General features: G+C 33.4%; 1 protein-coding gene across 1 annotated transcript in view; it reads left to right on the top strand.

Moving 5' to 3' along the window:
- BIRC6 (baculoviral IAP repeat containing 6) overlaps positions 1–22,985 on the top strand; it is a 197,486-nt gene that overhangs the window by 40,157 nt on the left and 134,344 nt on the right. The window contains 13 exon segments of the mRNA XM_032497324.1: positions 3,023–4,417; positions 9,786–9,935; positions 12,197–12,422; positions 14,039–14,199; positions 15,244–15,375; positions 15,852–15,983; positions 18,044–18,078; positions 18,080–18,223; positions 19,252–19,385; positions 19,733–19,894; positions 19,986–20,117; positions 20,680–20,777; positions 22,205–22,352. Of these exon segments, the coding sequence (XP_032353215.1) occupies positions 3,023–4,417; positions 9,786–9,935; positions 12,197–12,422; positions 14,039–14,199; positions 15,244–15,375; positions 15,852–15,983; positions 18,044–18,078; positions 18,080–18,223; positions 19,252–19,385; positions 19,733–19,894; positions 19,986–20,117; positions 20,680–20,777; positions 22,205–22,352 (3,049 nt within the window).

Here is a 22,985-nt window from a genome sequence, read left to right on the forward strand (position 1 = left end):
TGTTACCCCTTTGTGAACAAAAGGGCTACTACTGTAATTTTTAAAAATCTGATAAAGAATAATGCATTGGTCACTGGTCATTTGGAGACCTGATTAGAGTTTGAACTCTTTTACAATATAACTCTTGGGTCTTGTCAAGTCACTCTAACTCTCTGGGCGTCAGTTTTTCTTTTGTAAAATAAAGTGTTTGAACTAAATTTTTTTAGTTTAAATTTTAGTAGTTCAACTAAAGTTTGAACTACTCTTAAATTTTTTGATTCTAACTAACATTTTCTTTGTATGTTATAGCTTAGCTCATTCCTCTGGGTCTAAGACTCTCAGTAGGTATTTTTGTAATTATAATACTTACATATTGGTCTATTTCCTTATCCCTTTTCTTTTATCTCCTTCATTTATGCCTGTGTGATCTTTCACATTTCCTTTAGAGTCTGTTTATTTACTTCATTTCCCAGTATCTAGAAAATTACCATATGTTTTTGTTGACTCTGTAGGATACCTCATTCAGGTTTGGGAGTGGTGTCCTTATGTAGTATTAAAAGGTAGCTAGGGTAAGAGAAAAAAATCCTTCCAGTTCAGAATTTGTAATTGACTCATTTGAGAATTTGTTAAGTAGTAGTAGTTCACTAATTAATAGTAAAATATGTATCTTCTAAGCTAATTCTTTTATGTTGAGAGACTGTTGGTGAATTTATGGAGGCTTGTGATATTAAAGGGAGATGTATTCTCTTCCTGAAGTATCTAAAATAAATCACAGATGCTATTCAAAACTTATATTTACTAACTGAGTGCTTCCCATCAAATTGAATGATACAATATGAAGAATTATTAGAGTATATTTTTAGTTTCAGAAATGTGCATGGAGACCTAGAGACTTTTGTCTGTTTTTCATTTGAAGGTTATGACTTTTCAAAGTATCTAAGTGATGTCAGAGAGAAAAATTTGGTGTTTGGTCCATATATCAGAATTAAGGATATATAACTTCTTGTGAAGAGTGGGAAGAATCTTTGGCAGGAGATTGAAGATGGATTCAAATTTAAATTTGATGGTTTTAGAAATATGCCTAGATTAAACCTCTGGAGTTTGGCTGGCAGAGCTGTGGATTGACACTACCTAAGGAAGCAGAATAGAGAAGGACTTACCAAAATGATTATCTGAAGAATACTATACTGTAGGATGTTTTTAGGTTTGTTCTGTAAAAATTTACTTTGTGGTCCAGTAGATTTGAGAAATTCTAAGACAAGCAAAGGTAACAGGTTTCCTTACTGCAGTATTGGACAGTTGTCATTGTGCCTTGTCAGTCCTCTAAGTAGAATGTACAGTATATGCTGTATCCGAGACATTAATTAGTTGGGAAGAAGCAGAGTAGTAATGCCACTGTTATATTTTCCTTTTTAATGAATAATCTCACCTCACATGACATTTACTTTGATTGTCTTAAATATGTGTTAATATATGTAATTTATGGCTAATTTATTTTGTTTTAATGTGTGCATAGACTAAAATAACTTTTTCTTGGCTATTTCCTACCATAACTTTAAAAGAACAATCTGTTAAGTTTTAGTTTAGACCAATAGATAGTTATCATCCTGAAGATTTATTAGTGTATTACATGTTATAAAAACCTCACTATCAACTTTCAACTTCATACCTAAATTAGTAAATTAATAAAGTAAATATAAATATTAAATGCCAGTATAAAGGTTGCATGTCAGTATAGTTAAATGAGTGGGTAAGTATAAACAAACAGCTTTATTGGTGCAATTAAGTTAAGTTTATAACTAAAGTTTTCTTCTGCTTAGCTGGAAATGGATTTAGTTTTAGACGATAATAGTGATCATTATATGAAGTGGGATCACTGTTAGGAAATGGGAAGAATCTAGATAAAGCTATCTAGGAGCATTTTGAAGATATTGTTAATTGAAATGGTTGACAAAATTGGGGGAGTGGTGAACAGAGCTTTTATTATATCTCAGGTGTTTGATATTCTGTGATTCTTTGTTGCTCATTCCTTTACTTGGGTAACTTTCAAACTTTCATGCAGTCACCTTGAGTTATTTTATACTTATTTCCTTACTCTTCTTTGTTCTTCTCCATCTAAAATTGTAAAGCCAATTCCAGTTTTCGTGGTCTTTCTGCAAGTTACATAGAGTGAACTTTACATTATTGATGCTAATATAATTAGTTGTTGCCTAATAGTTTGTGCTATTGAGAAAAAAAAAGCAGATTTATTGAAACTTTCAGTTCAGTATCAAGAGATTATGCCTGGTTTAGGGGTTGGCTGACATCTGATTCGGGGTTTTGTGTAGACAGAGATGGCATTTGTGGAGCATTGAGACAGAAATGACCTTTATACTATTTGTAAGGGGACAGCTTGCAGAGCACATGATAGACAAAAGGTCAGTAAGGGGTCATGCAGTATAGTTGACTTTAAATGATCTAAAAAGTAGCAGATAATACAGAAGACATTTATATTTCACTTAAAATGACAAATCTTGTGAACTTTTCTCTGAGCTGAGGTTAGAATTAAATTTGTATTATAACAGTCAACTGATAATTAGCATGGTGGGGTGGGAGAGAGGAGATAAATTGAGATGACAATAATGTTTCATGGATATTCTGCAAAGGACATAAATGACACATGCATGATGAGTATTTTTTTGGTTTAGAATTGAAGCACAGAAATTATTATTTTAATAATCCTTCATTTTTTAACCCTTCTATTTTTTTTTTAAAGGATTTTTCTCAAAAATTGTCAGGAGAACGTATTCTGAATTGAAAATGATTTTTGAGTCTCTTCAGTATCTCCATGATTTTTCTGAGTAGATTCATCTCAGATTTAAATTTTAAATTTAATTTTAAATTTTGATTAAATTTTATTTAAATGACCTTAAAGTCTTCCACTGATGTACTTATAATGCACTGACTAGAAGAGTAAAAAACAAAAATTAATGAAAATTTTGTGGTACAGATTTTGATTTATATTCACAAGGCCATTTCTAATGAATATTATTCCTTTTCAAAGGGCATACATCACAGAAGGAAGCCATGGAAGTAAGCCTTGATATAACAGCACTCAGCATTCTCCAGCAGCCAGAAAAACTTCAGTGGGAGATTGTTGCAAATGTGCTTGAAGATACTGTTAAGGATCTTGAAGAACTTGGGGCAAATCCTTGTTTAACCAACTCTAAGAGTGAAAAGACAAAAGAAAAGCACCAGGAACAACACAACATTCCCTTTCCATGTTTATTAGCTGGAGGTTTATTAACATATAAATCTCCTGCTACCTCACCCGTTAGTAGTAATTCTCACAGGTCACTGGATGGTTTAAGCAGAACTCAGGGTGAAAGTATATCAGAACAAGGGTCAACTGACAATGAATCCTGCACTAATTCAGAATTGAATTCTCCTCTGGTGAGGAGGACTTTACCCATTTTGCTTCTTTATAGCATCAAGGAGTCTGATGAGAAAGCAGGAAAAATCTTTTCACAGATGAACAATATAATGAGTAAAAGTTTGCATGATGATGGTTTTACAGTTCCACAGATTATTGAAATGGAGCTGGATAGTCAGGAGCAATTGTTGTTGCAGGATCCTCCTGTGACTTACATTCAACAATTTGCAGATGCAGCAGCCAACCTTACCTCTCCAGATTCTGAGAAGTGGAACTCTGTGTTTCCCAAGCCGGGGACTTTGGTTCAGTGTTTGAGGCTGCCAAAGTTTGCAGAGGAGGAGAATCTTTGTATAGACTCAATAACTCCTTGTGCTGATGGAATTCATTTGTTGGTAGGACTGCGGACATGCCCTGTTGAATCCTTGAGTGCAATAAATCAAGTAGAGGCCTTGAATAATTTAAATAAATTAAACTCTGCACTATGTAATAGACGGAAAGGTGAACTGGAATCAAATCTTGCTGTAGTGAATGGTGCAAATATTAGTATAATCCAACACGAATCACCAGCAGATGTACAGACTCCTTTGATAATTCAACCTGAGCAGAGGAATGTTAGTGGTGGATATTTAATACTTTATAAAATGAATTACGCCACTCGGATAGTGACTTTAGAAGAGGAGCCCATAAAAATCCAACATATCAAAGATCCCCAGGACACAATTACCTCGCTCATTTTGCTTCCACCAGATATACTGGATAATCGAGAGGATGACTGTGAGGAACCTGCTGAGGAAATGCAGTTAACCTCAAAGAATGGCATTGAGAGAGAAAAAAAATCTGATATTTCTACTCTTGGACACCTGGTAATAACCACTCAGGGAGGATATGTAAAAATATTAGATCTTTCAAACTTTGAAATTTTGGCCAAAGTGGAACCTCCCAAAAAGGAGGGCACTGAGGAACAGGACACATTTGTTTCTGTCATTTACTGCTCGGGCACAGACAGGCTGTGTGCATGCACCAAAGGTAAGCTGTTGATTTGTTTGATTCTTCTATAAATCTTATAAAACCAGTGTATATAGCATTCATTTATGTGCATACCTAGCATGAATTTTTGATCTGTATAGATGGAGAGATTTTTTTTTTTCATAATGAAGTAAGAAATCTTTCTACTGTTTTAACTGTTCTTAAAACTTTTTTTTACTGCCCTAGGTAAGAGTCTAGTTGTAAATAAGTCAATAAATCTCTCAGAACCTATCTTCTCTGCTTTAACCTCAAGATAGTAACCTGTTGTTTCTGTGAGTCCTGACTCTGCATTTGCTCAAATTTGTGACCTTGGGCAAGTTAAACTCAGTAAACCTTTGTATCTTTATTTATAAACTACAAAAAAGCAGCCTATTCCCACGCTTGACAGAATTAAATGAAATAATATATGTAAAGTTTCTGGCACAGATATTTTCTTCTGAAATAAAAGTATTTAGTAAATAAATATTAGTTTTGCCAAGTAATCTTTTTCTTGTCTTATTTACTCCTAACCTTTTGCTGAGAGTGAATCAGTTTTGCAACATTTAAGGCCGCCATATTGAGTAACAGATAATGTTCAATTTTTTCCTGCTTTTCTTAATATACACTTTAATAAAGTTAGAGAGATAAAGCAATTTTTATATAGAATTACTGACAATATCAGGCAGTATTGATTAGTGGGAATTAAGGCCAGGAGATATTTGAAGCGTAAGAAACTATAACCAGTGCTTGGAGGAGGAATTGAGTTTGGAAAGAGTTGTACATCTCATTTGTGGTTCTGGTGTGAATTAACCGGAATTTTTCTTCTATTTAAAAATATTTCAAGAGTTTGGCTAAGAAGGATAATGGTGAACGTAGTGATTTGGATTGCCTGCTTTGAAACACATCTAGTGAAATAACAGCGAAAAACTCTCCAAATAATGTCAAAATCCAACTAGATTATTTTAAAAAGTGGGCGGTGCAGAGTAACTTTAGACTAATAAAATTTTCAGAAAAACCATTAAAATACTGTGTGATATCAAGGATAATTTGAACTTATTATCTTGTATGTGCCAGTTCATTTCTGTGAGAGCTTTAATTCTGTTTATTTTAGTCATCACACCAACTTTGTGGGATATGTACTATTATTGTCTGCATTTTACAGATAAGGAAACTGAGAGAAAGAGAGGCTAAGTAATTTGCCTAAGTCGCAGAGCTAATAAATGACAGAGTCAGCATTCAAACCTGGGCAGTCTGTCATTAGAGTGCTAAAACCACATTAAACTGCCAGAATTTAATAAAACTGGAGACTCATCCATTGAATTTTTTGGAATCTTTTAATCTGAAAGATACAAAAAAGGAAAACAATTTAATTTGCCATAGGCCATCCGAAGTGGAGGTTTAGAACCTGAGTGATGTGGTCTCAGGGCACATCTTCATAAAATACTAGTAGTTTCCAGAAGTGCAATCAGAGTTTAATGATTTGAATTATTTGATGAGATATGCTTTTGGTGATTCAGAGGGGAAGTAGTATTTTTTAACTTTTTATTTTATTTTTTTTGGGGGGGAGATCAGTAGGTCTATTTATTATTAGTTTTTTGTTTGTTTGTTTGTTTTTTAATGAAAGTACTGTGGATTGAACCCAGGGTCTTGTGCATGCTAAGCCTGTGCTCTACCACTCCCCCTGGGAAGTAGTATTTTAAGCTATAATAGATTAGTGTATTCAAAGAATTTGGACAATGAAGATTTCTTGGAAGTGATCTCATGTGATAGGGAATTTATTCAGATGAATTGAAGGACAAGACAAAGCCTGAGACATTAACCACTTTGAAAATTATCTCCCAGTTCTTTAAGGATTGACTGATCAAGATGTTATTTGAAAAGATGAGATTAATAGCAATAAAGAGGACAGAAAGGTTGATGTTTTAAAATGTATGTATGACAGTCCGTAAAGTAGACTTTTAAAAAGCACTGCAGACTGTAAATCAAATGGATTTGACACTGTTTTATGTGTATATTCAAATAGCATAAAGCTCTTTTTCTCATGGAGAAACACTGAGTCTTGAAAAATATCTACAATTAATGAATGTTGCAAGTTAACTTTAAGTAATGTTAATAATATACTGAAAGTAAATTTGGTGCAGCTGTCTGTGATTAAAATTTGGAAATAGACTATACACATAAAAATATATACATATTATATGTACATATATACTAATATTTATATGAAACAAGGAAACAGGGTCCCTACTGCCCATCCTGGCACCACCAGCCACTCCAGAAATGTGGACCACTTTTCCCACAGCTGCAATAGCGCTGAGGAATGGGCATGGCAGCTGGTTTGTTCAGGCCACCCATATGAAAGATCAGCAGCCTCTCACTTAATCAGAGCACTCTTTAGGTTGTTGTAAGTTTCTTGTTAGGTTCCAGAATTCTGAAATACTTAATTCCAGTCACTCTAGTTCAGCAGTTGCTATGATGGAGGTACTGACCTCTAGTGCTTCACCCCAGAGCTTCCTACTCTGCCATTTGGTATGACATGACTGGTACTTGTGTTGACTTTTATTTTTAATACTTTTTTTAGAGTTATCTTTTTAGTGATTTATCACAGTCTACTTCGGAATAATACCAACTTAATTCTAGTAAAATAGAGAAACTTTGCTCTAAGCTTTCTCTTCCCCATTTTTGTGCTACTATTGTCTTATATATTGCATTTAGATGAATTATAAATCCAACCAAAAAGTGTTACTTTATTTTTAAAAAAGTCTTCATTTTTTAAAAAAGTTAACAAAGATGTGAGAAATACATATATAATGTTCACCTACTTACAGTTTCTAGTACCCTATTTTTTTTTTTTTCTTGTGAGTTTGGTGTTCATCACTTCTTTCATCACTAAAGACTTCCTTCAGTACTTATGGTAAGGCAGATCTGCTAGCAAAGAACCCAGTCTCTGTTTATCTGAAAATGTCTTTATTTCACATTCATTTTTGAAGAATGGTGCTGTATATAATATTATTGATTGACTGTTCCTGCACGTCATTATAGTTCCTTCTGGCCTTCATTGTTTCTAAGGAAGCTGTAACCAGTTTGCGTTGTAGTTCCCATGTCTATGATGAGTTTTTGGCTGCTTTCAAGATTTTCTCATTGATCTTGACTTTTAGCAGTTTGAATATAATGTATGCACCTATAGATTTTGTATTTTATCCTAGTTGAGATTCATTGAACTGATTAGATTTGTAGTGAAATGTTTTTTTTTATCAGATTTGGGAAGTTTTAGGCTACTATTTCTTCAAAAAATTTTTTCTATACTTTTCTCTTTCTGGATTTCCCAGTAAGTGTGTGCTCTTATACTTGATCTGTCCCATAGGTCTCTGGAGCGCTTTTTTTTTTTTCATTTTTAATAGTTTAAAAACTTATTTATTTATTTATTTTGGTGGGGAAGGCAATTAGGTTTATTTATTTATTTTTTTAACGGAGGTACTAGGGATCAAACCCAGGACCTTGTGCATGCTAAACATGCACTCTACCACTACGCTATACCCTCCCATCTGATGTGCTTTTGACTTTTAAAATCTTTTCTGTTACTCTGATTGGTTAATTTCTATTGATTTATTATTATTTATGAGAATTCTTAAGGTTTACCCTTAACAACTTTCATATATAACATACAACTATTGATCTATTTTTATTTCACTGTTTCCTTCTGTTGCGGTCTTAAATCTGCATTGAGTCACTCTAGTAAACTTTTTATTTTAGCTATGTCACTTTTCAACTCTAAGAATTCCCTTTGGTTCTTGTAAAATAATTTCTATTTCTTTGTTGGGATTCTTTATGTGTCAAGTCATTTTTACCATTTGTTCTTTAATTCTCTATACTTGGTTTCCTTTTATTCTATAAAAATATTTACAGTAGTGTCTTTGAAGTCTGTCTGCTAAGTCTAAATCTGGGCTCTCAGAAATAGTTCTCATTGATTTTGTTTTCTTGAGTGGGGGTCATTCTTTCTTCACATGTCTTATAATTTTTAATTTAATGCTGGACATTTTAAATAACATTGTAAAAACTCTGGATTCTGATTTTCCCCTCTCTGGAGGTTTTTGTTGCATTAGTTGTTTGAAAGCCTATCTGGACTGAATCTGTGAAATCTATTTCTTTTGCAGTGAGTAGCCAACTGATGTTTCTTTCATTTTTTTTCCTCCTCTGGTTTTTATTGTTAAGACTTGTTTCTTATTTGTTGCCTCTTTGTCCGCATAGTTTAGTATTCAGCTGAAGATTTTTATAATTGGTTGTGACCAAATACCTCTACTGGTAAGGTTGTGTTCAAGTGTGCCCTGGCTTTTATTTTCTGTATTTTTATTTTTTGTTGTGCCCTTTCAGGTCTTTTCTGCATAGGCACGGGGGCTTAGCTGACTGGCAATGTGTTGATGTCATAGCTTTTTGTTCTTTGCTACTCATATGTGTAACCACTGATCATTGTGGGATATAGAGAAAGTTTACCATGCCCCCTGTATTTCTCTCACTTTTTGTAATTCTGTGTTAAATACATGGTTACTTCTAGTGATTTGCTGGCCCAGACAGGATCTTGACTTCGGAAAGTAGAGTTGATGGGCCTTTTTGCCACTGAACCACTTTAAGCAGACAAGCTTTCCAAATCCAGTGAGCCCCCAGTAGGAGTAGGAGCAAATCTGTTGGTTTTCATGGTTTAACCCACCCTGGTTAAATGATAGTTTTGTCTAGCTTTATAGTTGCTTTTCAGGAATAGGATTTATGTGTTCTTTATTCTTTTATGTTGGAAGTGACTCTTCAAATATTCTTGTTAGAATAATACTTTTTATCCATTGTTTTTTTATTCCCTTTGGTCTTAAATATTTGCTAAGCTTGATTTCCATTTTTTTCTGTGTTAGAAATATGAGAAATAGAAGCTTGATTTGGTTTCATTTCATTGTGAATACTTCAAAAAAATTGAGAATCTTTGTTCAGTTTTGTTACTGCTGTGATTAAGGGATTGAGCTGTGGATCCCAATATAGTTAGTACATCAATTTCCTCATCTGTAAAGTGGCCACAATATTCCCCCCTACCTTCAGGGTTTTTGTGAAGACTAAATGAATTGATTTAAGCATTTAAAATAGTATCTTACACATAGTAAGTACTAGATAAATAACCACTTTTACATATGTTTATGTATTTGCCATTTTCTTCATTAAATTTAATTTTCAGTTTGTAATTCTTTGCCAATTTGATTTCTAAATTCTTGGAGATATCATTTTGGTAGCCTTCTTTATTTGCCTTTTGAGTAATACTGAAATAAATTAAGTTTCTTAACTAAGTAGTGTGCATTTTTATGCTTACCTGTTTTACATGTATCTATGTTGATGGAATTCTACTACACCATAGGTGGTGAACTTCATTTTCTCCAAATTGGAGGAACCTGTGATGATATTGATGAAGCTGATATACTAGTGGATGGATCTCTTTCTAAAGGAATAGAACCATCTTCAGAAGGTTCCAAACCTTTATCAAATCCTTCAAGTCCTGGCATTTCAGGTATTATACTAAGTTTTTTTTAATGATTTTTTAAAAGTGCAAATTCTTGTGATGTTTTCTGAATCTTATATACTCTTAAAACATTATTTCATTTTTTAGATTCAGTTCTTGGTTCTATGAGAGTTCATTTCCTTATTGACTTTTTTTTAACCAGGCTTTTTTTTTTTTTTTTTTTTTGTATTATTTATCATTTTCTCAGTAGTTGGAAAATGTTGTAAACATTAAAATAAGAAATGATTCTCAACCTGTGGTAGGTTGACGAGTATTAATGAAGTTACCTAAGAAGTAAAAACATTATTTTGATCATTAAGGAGCTTTTGGTCTAGTTAGGGAGGAACAAAACATGTGAAAGAGAGGAGAGTTCATTAAATAAGTGTAAAGTGAGTAGAATGGCTAATACTACTGGAATCAAAAAGCTGGAAAAAAAAATCATTCCCGTAGGGTGATATATTCGAACGCTCATTGCCCCATTGTGAACCTTTTAGATAGGTTTATTTCTATTTGTTGTTTTTGCCTTTTCTCCCATCTATGTTCTATGCTGCCCTCCAGAACTAGTTTTTCAAAATGTTATCCCTACTTAAAAATCTTTATTTGCTTTGTGGACTAGTAACACTAGTCTTCTCAATCTCTAGTTATGGCAAACTTTTCATGGTTTCTTAAGGGTATAATTCAGTTTCATGCTCTTCACATATTACACTAAACTCTTTCCTTACCTTTTATGCCATGCCCTTTTGTACTTCCATTGCACTGTTACATTTTACTCTTAGCACTTAGACATTTTATTCCCCAAAACTAGCATTTAAAAGAAATTTAATGAATCTTCAATGAAAAAGTATGTTTAAACTCAAGCATATTCCAAATATAATACATAAAGCTGATTTTTGTCTTCGTGGGTACTTATATTTGGGCTTTTGTTATTCTTCTTTGCACCAAAGGCAAACTTTTAATGATTACTAGTATAATACACTTAATTTTAGTTGTATTAGTATAATACATGGCATTCATCACTACTTTATATGCCAGAGCTTCTCAACCTCAGCGCTATTGACATTTCAGACTAGATGATTTTTTTTTTTTTTGTGGGAGGACTGTCCTGTGCTGTATTAGCAGCATCTCTGGCTTTTACCTACTAGATTCTAGTAGCACATGTAATTGCCCCCATCCAGATGGCTGATGAGAGGCAACATTGTCCCCTGGTTGAGGTAAACTGACTCATGTCTCTTGCCATGTATAATTAGATTTGATTGTCTTGATTAACTACACAAGTTTGTTAAAAAGCCAAAGTTCTGAATATTTTCATTTTATAGGATATTGGTATAATAATTTTCATGTAAAGTCTGTAGAAATACTATTTAGTAAAGATGAATTGGATTATAAAGAAGTGAGTAATGTAAAGGAGGAACATGGATATGCTGTTAATGTTTACAAACAACATTTAATACAGTTTCAGTCAGATTTTAAAGGGCTCTAAGCTTTGAGGAAAAATGTAATTTGAAGTACACCCGTAATAATTTTATAGAACTCAGTGTACATTTTCTTTGTGAAGCTATTCTAAACTTACCAGATTTTGTATTTTAGCCTTTTTAAAAACTTAACTTTTGTTCTTTGGAACAAGAACAGCAGTCTTTCAGCTTTGTCTTATGTTAGGCATTTTACAGATGTGAATACATGTATTTGTAAAAGCAAGCTAATCTCTTTGAAGCAGATTGTTACTCTTATAATACTAGTATGTATACAAGATACTCTTAACTACTACAGAAGTTGAAAAAAATACCATTTTTAAAGTATTTTTAAGCTTTTTGTTTGTAAGTAAGTATTTGGTTGCCATCAGTATAGCTTTGACTTAAAAAATCTTTAATAAAGTAAAAATAGGGCAGATGTTATATGCTTGCTGCTGTTTAGCATTTTGTTTTGTAAATAACAAAGTGTAAGAGTTATCAATCTGCTGTAAGTTTGGCTTGCATTTCAGCACCACCACTTTTGTTCTTATTAACGTGGGGCTTGTTAAAGCTCAGTCAGGGCTCTTCTAACAGGTTCGGTCTGGGTTTCTCCAATAATGAGTACCCTTTCTATAATTTAAAATTTTCAAGATGGATTTTTCTTATACCTATTATGTAGTCAGTGCTTGTTACTTTAGTTGCATGTCATGATCAACTTTCAGGATATTCAGTACATGTTGTAATTGACTAGAGAAAAAACATGAACTAAAAACTTCTTTTTTAAAAAAACCTATTTCAAATTCTACATTCACTATTGTTAAGGAGTTGATTTATTGGTGGACCAGCCATTCACCCTTGACATCCTGACATCTCTAGTGGAGCTAACCCGCTTTGAGACTTTGACCCCACGGTTTTCAGCTACTGTTCCTCCATGTTGGGTGGAAGTTCAACAAGAACAGCAGCAAAGGAGACATCCTCAACACTTGCATCAGCAACATCACGGAGATGCTGCTCAGCATACTAGGACTTGGAAACTACAGACTGACAGGTAAAACATTCTTCCAAGGTTTTTATTTTAATTTTAAGTCCATCTAATGTATTTGTTAGAAGCAACACAGAATTATTTTATATATGTATGTTACTCTTTCTCTTAACTTTTGCATGTTAATAACTTGATTCCTTTTATTTGTCACCTTAACTTTAGAAATTCCTATATTCTTATTCTTAGTTGTAGGATAAAATATTGAGAGTAATCCATCATTGCAGTTAGTTTGTTAAATAAATTTATAGATTGAGTGACCAAATATTTAAATGCTTGATTTGTGCAGGCACTTTTGTGGGCACTAGTAATATGACTTCTGTGAAATTTATATTCTGGTGCGGATAGCCAGACAGTAAGCAAATTACCTGCTATGTCATATAGTCATAAAAGCTCTGAAACATGTCAAAATAGTATGGTGATAGAGTAGTTGTTGGGTGTGTTAATGTGTAAGAGAATGAGAGAAGGAGAGAAAAATATGTGTGATATTTTTATACAAGGGTCCTGAGAAAGGCCTCCATGAAGACATTAATCCAAAGGCAGTAGCTTGTACAAGACCCTGAGAGGTATGTTTTACGAATTCTAGTAGGAGCAAAAAGACTACTATTGGAGTTAAGTGAACATAGGGGAGAGTGGTGGGAGGTAAGATCAAATGAGGTAGTTGGTAGCTAGATTGTCTTTATTGTTCATAGTAAGACTTCTCTGCTGAGTGAGGTGGGAAGATGTTAGATGGTTTTGAATATAGGAGTGATGTGCTACAATTTATTTTTTAGAAGGATACGGTAAGACTACTGTGTTGACAGTGGGTTATGAATGGTTGTGGTGTCTGTATTGGGGGGACAGTGATAGAAGCAACAATTTTAGTTTGAATGCTGTTGTGGTAATTCAGGTAATTATGGTAGTGGTAATGATAACTTGGACTATGGTGATAGTTTATGGAGGCAGTGAAGACTGGTCAGATGGAGTTTGGAGGTAGAAGAAATGGTACATGCTAATGAGCCTCTGGTGGGAGAGAGAATAGTTAAGGATGGCTAATGTTTGGATTGAGCTAATTGAAAAATGGAATTTCTGTTTACTGATATTGGAGTTGGTAATCAAGTTTGGGTTTATTTATGATAATTTTGAGATATCTGTTAGGCATTTGGGTATGAGTTTGGAATTTAGTAGAGGAGCATGGTTTGAAGATTTTTATTTTTCAGCATATAATAGAATTTAAAATCAGAATGGGCATGTATAAGAAATACATGAAGTTCTTATTTTAAAATACAAATTCCTGTGACACCTCCTCACCCTCTTAGATTTTGGGTGGGGCCCATGAATCTGCACATAATTTTGATGCACAATAGTCCACACTTAGAGGAACAAGGGTTTATTGGAATGTACAATTCCCAAGACAGTAATGTAGATTCCTGAGGTAAGATTATTCATTGCCCTAAGTCTGCCCTAAGTTTCTCTATTGAGAAATCTTTCTCAATAGAACTGCTTATCTTTTTTCCTAATCCTATTAAGAAGCATGAAATTTTGTGGAGGTTGCAGAGTGTATGAAAGGTGACATTAGTAATAAGATGGTTATGACTGAAGAAAGATTTTCGCTTTATTTATAATTTTTTCCCCTTACATTACAGCAACAGCTGGGATGAACATGTATTTGAATTGGTTCTACCTAAAGCTTGTATGGTTGGACATGTGGACTTCAAATTTGTTTTGAACTCAAACATCACCAATATTCCACAAATACAAGTGACACTGCTGAAAAATAAAGCTCCAGGCTTAGGGAAAGTCAATGGTAAGAATGAATCAAAATTTACATTTGAAAATTTTATCTTATAGTTGGTTTAAAAAAACAAAAAAACCTGATTTTCAACTTGACTGTCTAGGTTTGATGTCCTTTCTTGCCCCCTCACCCACATGCTGTTTTCCTGCTCTACTTTTTGTGGTTTGATTTAGAAAAGTTAATTCAGAGAACATTTAAGAGCTTTTCAGTTACTCATTGTTGTTTAGTGTTGTACAATCTTAATTTAATTTTGCTTTCTGGGAAATGCAGTTAGTTCTTTTATGAGTTAGTTTCACTTTCAGCATTACTAGTTCTCTTCTTAAGAGGAGACTTGGTTGGGAAAAGAACTTTGTTATGGAAGTCACATACTCTTTGAAGGTTATTATAAAACCCAACCTCTCATGTAATGCCAGAAGTATACCCATTTTTATTTATCTTTCTTGCAAGCTCAGAATTTCATATATTGAGATATTAAAATGGATTGTACATATTTAGCGTATCGGAAACTAGATGTTATTTCTCAGTGTTTCCTCCTTAATAGGTTAATTTAAAAGACTGAGGATAATTTAATTAAGAGTAAATTGGCTGTTTCACACTAGGGATAAAAACTTTGAAACAAGAAAAATTTCCTATTTCACAAATATGTATGTGTGTATTTGTGTATATATATGTTTTTGTATACATATGTGTGTATTTCGTGTGTGTGTATGTGTTCTTTTGAATCATGACAGATTCTGATTTAACTGGGGATAAGGACTTAGGTATTGGTATTTTTAAAACTGTGCAGTTGCTGTACTGTGCAGCCTAGGGTAAGAACTCTTAGTTTAGTTGCCAGCAAATTATTTCTTTAGGTGAATATTTTACTATCATTAAAAGTGAGAAGAACTTATGAAACAATTCATTGAATCTAATTTTCTTCCTCTCCTAACAACCATTTTATAGCATCTGTGATGAAAATCACTGTAGTTCCCAGTTTTACAGAAAATTTTAGAATTTTAGGCACATAAATCATTGATTTTAAGCAAAATTAAGTTTACTAATATTTTTATCCTCTAGAAACAGCAGTAGATAGGCAGATCACCTTTCCTTTGTCTCCAGCTCTTAACATTGAAGTGGAACAAAATGGGAAACCGTCCCTGATTGATTTGAATGAAGAAATGCAGCACATGGATGTAGAGGAATCACAGTGTGAGTTAAATTATAGAGCTGTTGTCCATAACAGTAAAAGGAGTAGTGATCCAAATGCATCATTATGGGCAAAGATTTCCTTACGGCTTGCAAAAACTTGGTTTTAAGAACACAATTAAAAATAACCTATAATTCTGCTTTGGCAGTATGCTCTAACTTTCAGCTCTTCTTTGTGAACACAGCTGCGCTAATACTTACATTCTTGTTTTTTAATATCTCGGGATTTGAAATCATAGTTTTGTTTTTTTTTTTGAAAATCAAGGTGAATGTAAATATTGTGGGCATGAAAAACAACGTAATATATCAGATAATTGATTATAACTCCTTGATATGATAGTGAATTCTTACTTGAATATGTTCTAAGTGTGGAATTTTGTGTGGTGGTGTTATATGTAAATGGGATGGATATTTGCTTGTTCAATATTGCATTTTAAATTATATGCTAATTTAAAAGAAAAATCTGTGTTTTTCTTTAGGTCTTAGATTATGTCCATTTCTGGAAGATCATAAAGAAGACATTCTGTGTGGTCCAGTATGGCTTGCTAGTGGCCTTGATCTATCAGGGCATGCTGGGATGTTGACATTAACAAGCCCCAAACTTGTTAAAGGTGAAGTAACATATTTTACAAAAGTAGGATTAATAATGCCATAGTTGTAAAAGTAGATTAAAAAAATGATTTCAGAAAAGTATGATTTTGGGCGGAGGCATAGGGGACTTTTTGTTAGCAATTCCATTGGTTTCCTGGTAGCTGAAGTGATTTCCTCTCATAAGTGACTATTGTTATATGAAACTGTAGATCCTACTTTCTGTGTCTTGAAGGTCTCAGTGCTTTTGAAAAAAGTATAAAAAGTGAATGCAGAATGACTTAGCGTGACATAACAATTCTTCTGAATAACCAGACACCATGTTCTGGCATGTTTGCTTTTTCCATTAATTTAGAGTCCTGTATCTTCAGATGTTTTTATATATGACTATATATATATTATATATTGTCATATAGAACACACATTTATCTTCTCTTAAAGGGTAAGTTTTTATAGAGGAGTTTTGAAAGTATCAGAGGTAATGATTTGAATGTCTCAAATTGATAATGTATATTTAAAAATTGGCCATTTTATAGATATTAGATATTGCAGTAGTAGGACATTTATTTCACCTTTGCATCCCAGGGGTAGATTTAAAAAGCCAACAAATGAGACACTTTGATTATTAAAGTATATTTGGAGGTGGGGTAGGATGTGGAGATCCTTCCCCAAACCAAGGAAGTACCTGACCACCTAAATAACTATCTTAATTTGTTTGTTCCTATTCACACATTTACGTTTAGTTGCAGGCATAGTATTTATATAAATTTGAATGTACTCCCTTGACTTGCATCTTATTCATCAAGTTCATGAGACCCTATGATGTATTAGGCTACATACTGGGCTACAGTGGTAAGCAAAACAAAAAAATCTCTTCTCACATTGCTGAGAGTATAAGTTTTGTTGAATGAGAGTGTGACACTTAAAATTTTATATGAAAATTAAACTGTTGCCTTTGACAAAATTGGGGATGGAATTAAATGACATGCATTTTAAAAGATTCAATAATGCGAAAGTGTTAATTTTTCCTGAATTTAGTAGGAATGACTCTTTTTCTCATCAAATTCCTTAAAAAGAATCTTTAAATTGGAGAAAACGATTGCTGTATTTTTGTGGATGAATAACAGGATGTTATGAGCCAAAGAAATTTAGAAGAAGATTGAGAAAGAGGGTCTTACTAGATACTAGAACCTAGAATAATACAGCAATAAGAAGACTGTATGAGTGCGGTGCTAGCACAGTAGGCCGGCAGATCAGTGGAAGAGAACAGAAGGAGCTTTTGTAGTCACAGAAAGAGTTAATACCTGCTTAAGCAATAATAGGCTTATGGCTTGCTTATAAATATGTTAGTTTGAGGGTATTTTTATGATAAGTTTTACATATAGATTGTATAATATTATCTCAATTTAGTTAAAACCGTAGCAAATGCAAACTAGTGTTAATAACAATCCATATTTATTGAGTGCTTCTTTTGTGCCATGCAGTTGTGTTTTAGTTACCTTTGAGGTAGGTACTAGTATTCTCATTTTACTTTTGAAGAAACTGAACCATGGAGAGGTTAATTTATCACATGCCTAATAAAATGGCAGGGCCACTATCAAACCTGGGTAGTGACCCCAAAGCCTGTGCTTTTTCAGCTGTAATACTGTAATGTGTACTTGTGCATCCACATATGCATGTGTGTGCATGCATGCATAAAAAGCCTGGATTGATATACGTAAAGATACATCATTGTCTTTGGGGGTTGCCTTAATGACCATTATTTCGTGTGTGTGTTTTTCTGTAGTTCCCCAGATTTCTATTAAAATAAATAACTTCTTTGGGGAAAAATATACCAGGTGTTTATAACCCTTTGAAGTTTCTATCTTATGCTGTTCACATAATCCCTGTGCTTTTTGTTCTTTTGCTACCAATGTATGAAGGTAATTTAACCTTATTATATGCAAGCAGTGTAATTTAAAAATGCTGGCCAAGTATATTTTTCTTTTTGTAAAGTTAATTACTCCACTTGTTCTGTGAAGATGAAAACAATATGATTTTTTGATGATTGAATTATTTATCCCATTCTACACTACTCCTCTAGGTATGGCAGGAGGAAAATATCGTTCATTTTTAATTCCACGTCAAGGCAGTGAATGAAAGAGGAACAGATGAGATCTGTAATGGTGGTATACGTCCTGTAGTAAGACTTCCATCCCTAAAACACCAGAGTAACAAGGGTTATTCACTTGCTTCACTCTTGGCAAAAGTTGCAGCTGGCAAGGTATGAAACGATGTCATTTTGAACTGTAACATTGCTGTTTTAAACATTGTGGATGAGATTTGACACACTATTGGAAGTAGTATGGTCCGTAATTGATTTTTCTAAAGAAACTTGGTTTGTTTATACTTTCTTTGCTGCAAGTTAAAAAAACATAATCAGGGAGAAAATATTTGAATTAACTTTAAGCAGACTACCTAGCTTTTATAAAGTATATTCTATAGGGAGTAATTGTTAGCAGGTACTCCCCTTTATAATTATTTTGGACAGTGTTGCTTATTTCTTTGGGTGTGAGACTTTGTTTCTGTGCCTTCTATTGGTAACTCAGTGCTGGGATTTTTTTGCTTTTTTTTGTTTTTTGGGTTTTTTTTTTTTTTTTTTCCCTGTAAACATTTGGGAGGCTGAAGGAAGAGAAGTTGAGAAGTGATTTTAGAGATGTATCTTAATTTTCATGGTTCGTTTTCTACAGCTAGCTGTGTGTCATATAGTTTCTTCATACTTACCTGATCTTGGATTTTCCTGAACTCTGGAGATTTTGTTTCTCTATCATCATTATTCATAAGCAACAATAGCAATATCAGTAACACCAATCATCTTATATTTGTATAGGTCTTCCAATTTTTCAAGGACTTCTGTGTACTTTATCTGATTTAATCCTCAAAATAACTCTGAGGTAGGCAGAGCAGGTGCTATTACCTCCATTTTTCCTATTGAAAGTGAGTGAACCTTAGAGACTGGGGAGCTGGCATATCTCATATAGCTATTGCTGGGACTTAGACTCAAGACTCGGGCTTTATAATCTTTATTCAGTGGGTTGTCACCTTTAAACAGTGATGATGTCTTTCTTTTTTTCCCTTGTTATAATTCTGGGGCAAATTAATCATTTACTGAATATGAGGGTAAAGCTATCATTTTAATTTGAGATTTATGTTTTGATAGTCATAATTCAGTTATTTTATTTGTGAAATTTCATAGTAAATTTTTTTGTTTCATTGGATTGTTCATTCAGTTATTTATTTTTATATGTTTAGGAAAAATCATCTAATGTTAAGAATGAAAATGCAGGTGGTACCCGTAAATCCGAAAACCTCCGGGGCTGTGACTTACTTCAAGAGGTCTCAGTCACAATTCGAAGATTTAAGAAAACTTCAATTTCTAAGGAAAGGTAATCTCAGTTCCTTCTTCTATTCTTAAAATAATAAAAGTACAAAGGAAGAATTCCAGTAAATACAGCAACATACACAAAATTTTAAAATTCTAGCTTTTACTTGAAAATTTTTGTTTGGTTTTCATTTTAAGAATTTATAATCTCAGTGATGCTGTGTATTGTATTTCCACTTCACTGGTTTCTCCCTGGGGTCTATGTAGTGCTCTATAATTTAAATAATTTCTCTTCTTAAAAATTGTGATACTCATGATTTCAAATGAAACATATGACCAACCAGGTTGAAATAGGTTTAGTCTCACTGTTCTATTTCGGCTGTTAATGTGTCTATATTTTGTTTTTTGTAGAGTGCAGCGATGTGCCATGTTACAGTTTTCAGAGTTTCATGAGAAGCTTCTTAACACTCTGTGTAGAAAAGCAGATGATGGCCAAATCACAGAACATGCCCAGAGCCTTGTGTTAGATACTCTTTGTTGGTTGGCTGGAGTACATTCAAATGGACCTGGAAGGTTAATTAAGATTTTATTTACCATGGACTGCCCTTTGGATGTTATGATTGGAAGTTCAAGATGAGCCTAAATGTCTGCTATTGTTTTGCAGTTCAAAGGAAGGAAATGAGAGCTTGCTTTCAAAAACACGAAAATGTCTTTCAGACATTGTACGTGTTTGTTTCTTTGAGGCAGGACGAAGCATAGCCCATAAGTGTGCCCGATTTCTAGCCTTGTGCATCAGGTTGGTTTCAAGTTGAAAATATACTTTGAAGGTGCACCTGCAGTTTGGCAGGTGATATCTTGACTGTAGTGTAATTTGGTGTTGAATAGATGTATAACTAAGATTTTCAAAAGCTGATAAACATTACTAAGATTCTAAGAAAAAATTTTGGGCAGAGTGTCATGTTAAATCTGTTAATAAAAGAATTCTACTAACCATCTCTGCCTATTAGTAACAGGGGAGTTTGGTAAGGGGAGCCCTTCACCCACTTTCACTCTTACTGTCTCTATTTGGATTCTTCACCTGAGGCCTTGTTCCCCGCTTTATAGCAATTTACCAGGCTTATTTGTAATATTGTACAGATCGTTTTCTCTAAACCCTGAAACTCAAACTATATGGAAATTATTTAAAAGCTAATTTAAGCTGTCTTTTTTTCACATCTTTAGGGCTTTAAGGCATATTTTCTTCCAATCTGTATAAGTACATTTAAAAGATTTTTGAAAGTACAACCCTATGCTTAGAGTTGGATTTATACCTTGTTGAGTAATGTATTTACGTTTTCTCTTTAAAACCTTTTTTTCAGTAATGGCAAATGTGACCCATGTCAACCAGGATTTGGATCTGTTCTGTTGAAGGCCTTACTTGATAATATGTCATTTCTACCTGCAGCAGCAACTGGTGGTATGTGAAATTAGTTCAGTCACAAATAACTGTAGTCTTATGAAATAACTCACAGTATGCTTTGGGTTATATATTAACTAGTTTTTCTCAATTAGTCTTCTTTTTTTTCTGTAGCTTATCTGTTTTTTAAGGGGTTTTAAATTGTGATTGGGTAGGCAGATATTATCTGTTTAATAATATTTTTAGGGAAAAAGTTATTTGGAGTTTTAAGTAAATAGCAAGTCATCTCAATTCATACATTTTCTGTACATCATTAAAATAATTATTTACTGATTGTAGATCAGATGGCACAAACTAAAATGTCAGTAAGTGCCTGAGAGATGACCTAAATAAGTAAAATGGTTCATGCACTTATTGTGTGTGATTGGTAGGGATTGTGGCAAGCTAGAATTCTCTGGAAGGGGCCAGTAGTTTTTGTTTTTTTGTTTGTTTGCTTGCTTTGTTTTGTTTTGTTTTTTGCAGCATCTGAACTCTGTGGGAATGCTGTTCAAGAATGAATGAAGTAATAATATAGGAATTTACTGTTAAGGGCTACTGATTTGTCCTTTACCTAATGTTAGTTTTTGTAGGCATTTCTCAATCTTTTGTTTCATAAATAACCAACCCATTCAACAAGTTATCTCAGTGAGATAAACATATTTCACAAGAATTTGATCTTTGTGATATATCAGAAAAAAAGCTCGCTCAAAGTTAGTTTGTAAATGGTTTTTTTTTTTAAATCAATGTCTTAATTTAGACAGAAAGTCTGTTTATGTTTACCTTGAACATATACTGGCTAAAATTATTAACTTCTAATTATATAGAATAGAATGTTTTGGACTTGGTTGCTCACTTTAATAGTCTCTGGTGTTTAAAACGGTTTCTTGAGGATAGTCTTAGAGGTAGGATGCTTAAATTATGGGGTATACTTAGGACTTAGTAGTTAGATATGTCAAAGTTTATGAGTCTTAAAATATATCATCATGATAATCCTTTAAGCTATGTTGACCTATATCTAACTGGCAGTACAGAATAACTGTACTTCATTTCCTTGTTACAGTATGTTATTTGTAGCTGCCATCCATTGTTTTTGAAATTTTTAGTACAGAGAAACAGTATTTTAGGAAAGATGGCATGAAGGACCCGACATCTCCACTCTTCTAGCTGTTATAAAATGTCCCTCAGAGTCATCTCATGTTATTGAAAACCTAAATGACTAGATTGACCTGATATATTTCTCAAAAAATATGATTGAAATTCTTTGTCAGTGTCCTCTTTGTCAGAGTCCCTGAGGGGAGTTAATCCTTTTTTGTAGGTTGCCCTACAGATTTTGTTTTCCCAAAAATCTTCCTAGGAAAAGGGGATATTCTGATAAAGATGAAATCTGAAGTTCTTTTTGTTAGAGAAAATAAGGAAATGACACATTGATTTATTTGTGGTGTTTTTAGGTTCTGTCTATTGGTATTTTGTCTTACTGAATTATGTTAAAGATGAAGATTTAGCTGGGTGCAGCACTGCGTGTGCGTCCCTGCTCACTGCTGTGTCCAGACAGTTACAGGACAGACTAACACCAATGGAGGCTTTGCTTCAGACAAGGTATTTTAATCTCGGGCCTTTCTGGATATGATGCCACCTTTGTACAGAACTGTTATTATATGTATTTGCTTAAGGTTCTCTCTCTCTTTATTTTCTCTGGAAATATATCCCTTTAGCAATTTTGAAAGTCCTGGAGATGGTTATTCAGAGGGCTAATTATATTAAAACACTTAAAAGTGGTAGTTCTTGCTAATAGAAGACGTATTTAAGGGAATTTGTTTCTCTATTCTTAAAACTTTGTGGGTGGAATTATGTAAATCACTTACTGTCCTTAGCTAGTATTTGTCATCTGCTGTTTGATTTTCTAAAACTTAAACTAATGAAATAAGAAATAGCTAAAGATTAGATCTGAGTTTTTGCCCAATCATTTGAAGTGGAGTATTGTTTTATATAAAACAATTATTTTTGTAATCTTTTTAAATTAGAAATCTTGATTTTTGACGACATTTTACTCAGCCCTTGTGCTTTCTGCTGAGTTAATGTAAATGACTGGGGCAAGGGATGGGTGCCTCATATCTCTTCCTTGATTCAGTCTGCAGATGAATCATTAGCTACCAGTTTAAAATGAAATCACATTTGTTGTGTTTCTGATCAGTGTCTTTTGGAGTATAGTTGAGATTCAGTGAATTTAAG

This window comes from Camelus ferus, chromosome 15 (genome assembly GCF_009834535.1).
Source record: "Camelus ferus isolate YT-003-E chromosome 15, BCGSAC_Cfer_1.0, whole genome shotgun sequence".
Taxonomy (NCBI): domain Eukaryota; kingdom Metazoa; phylum Chordata; class Mammalia; order Artiodactyla; family Camelidae; genus Camelus; species Camelus ferus.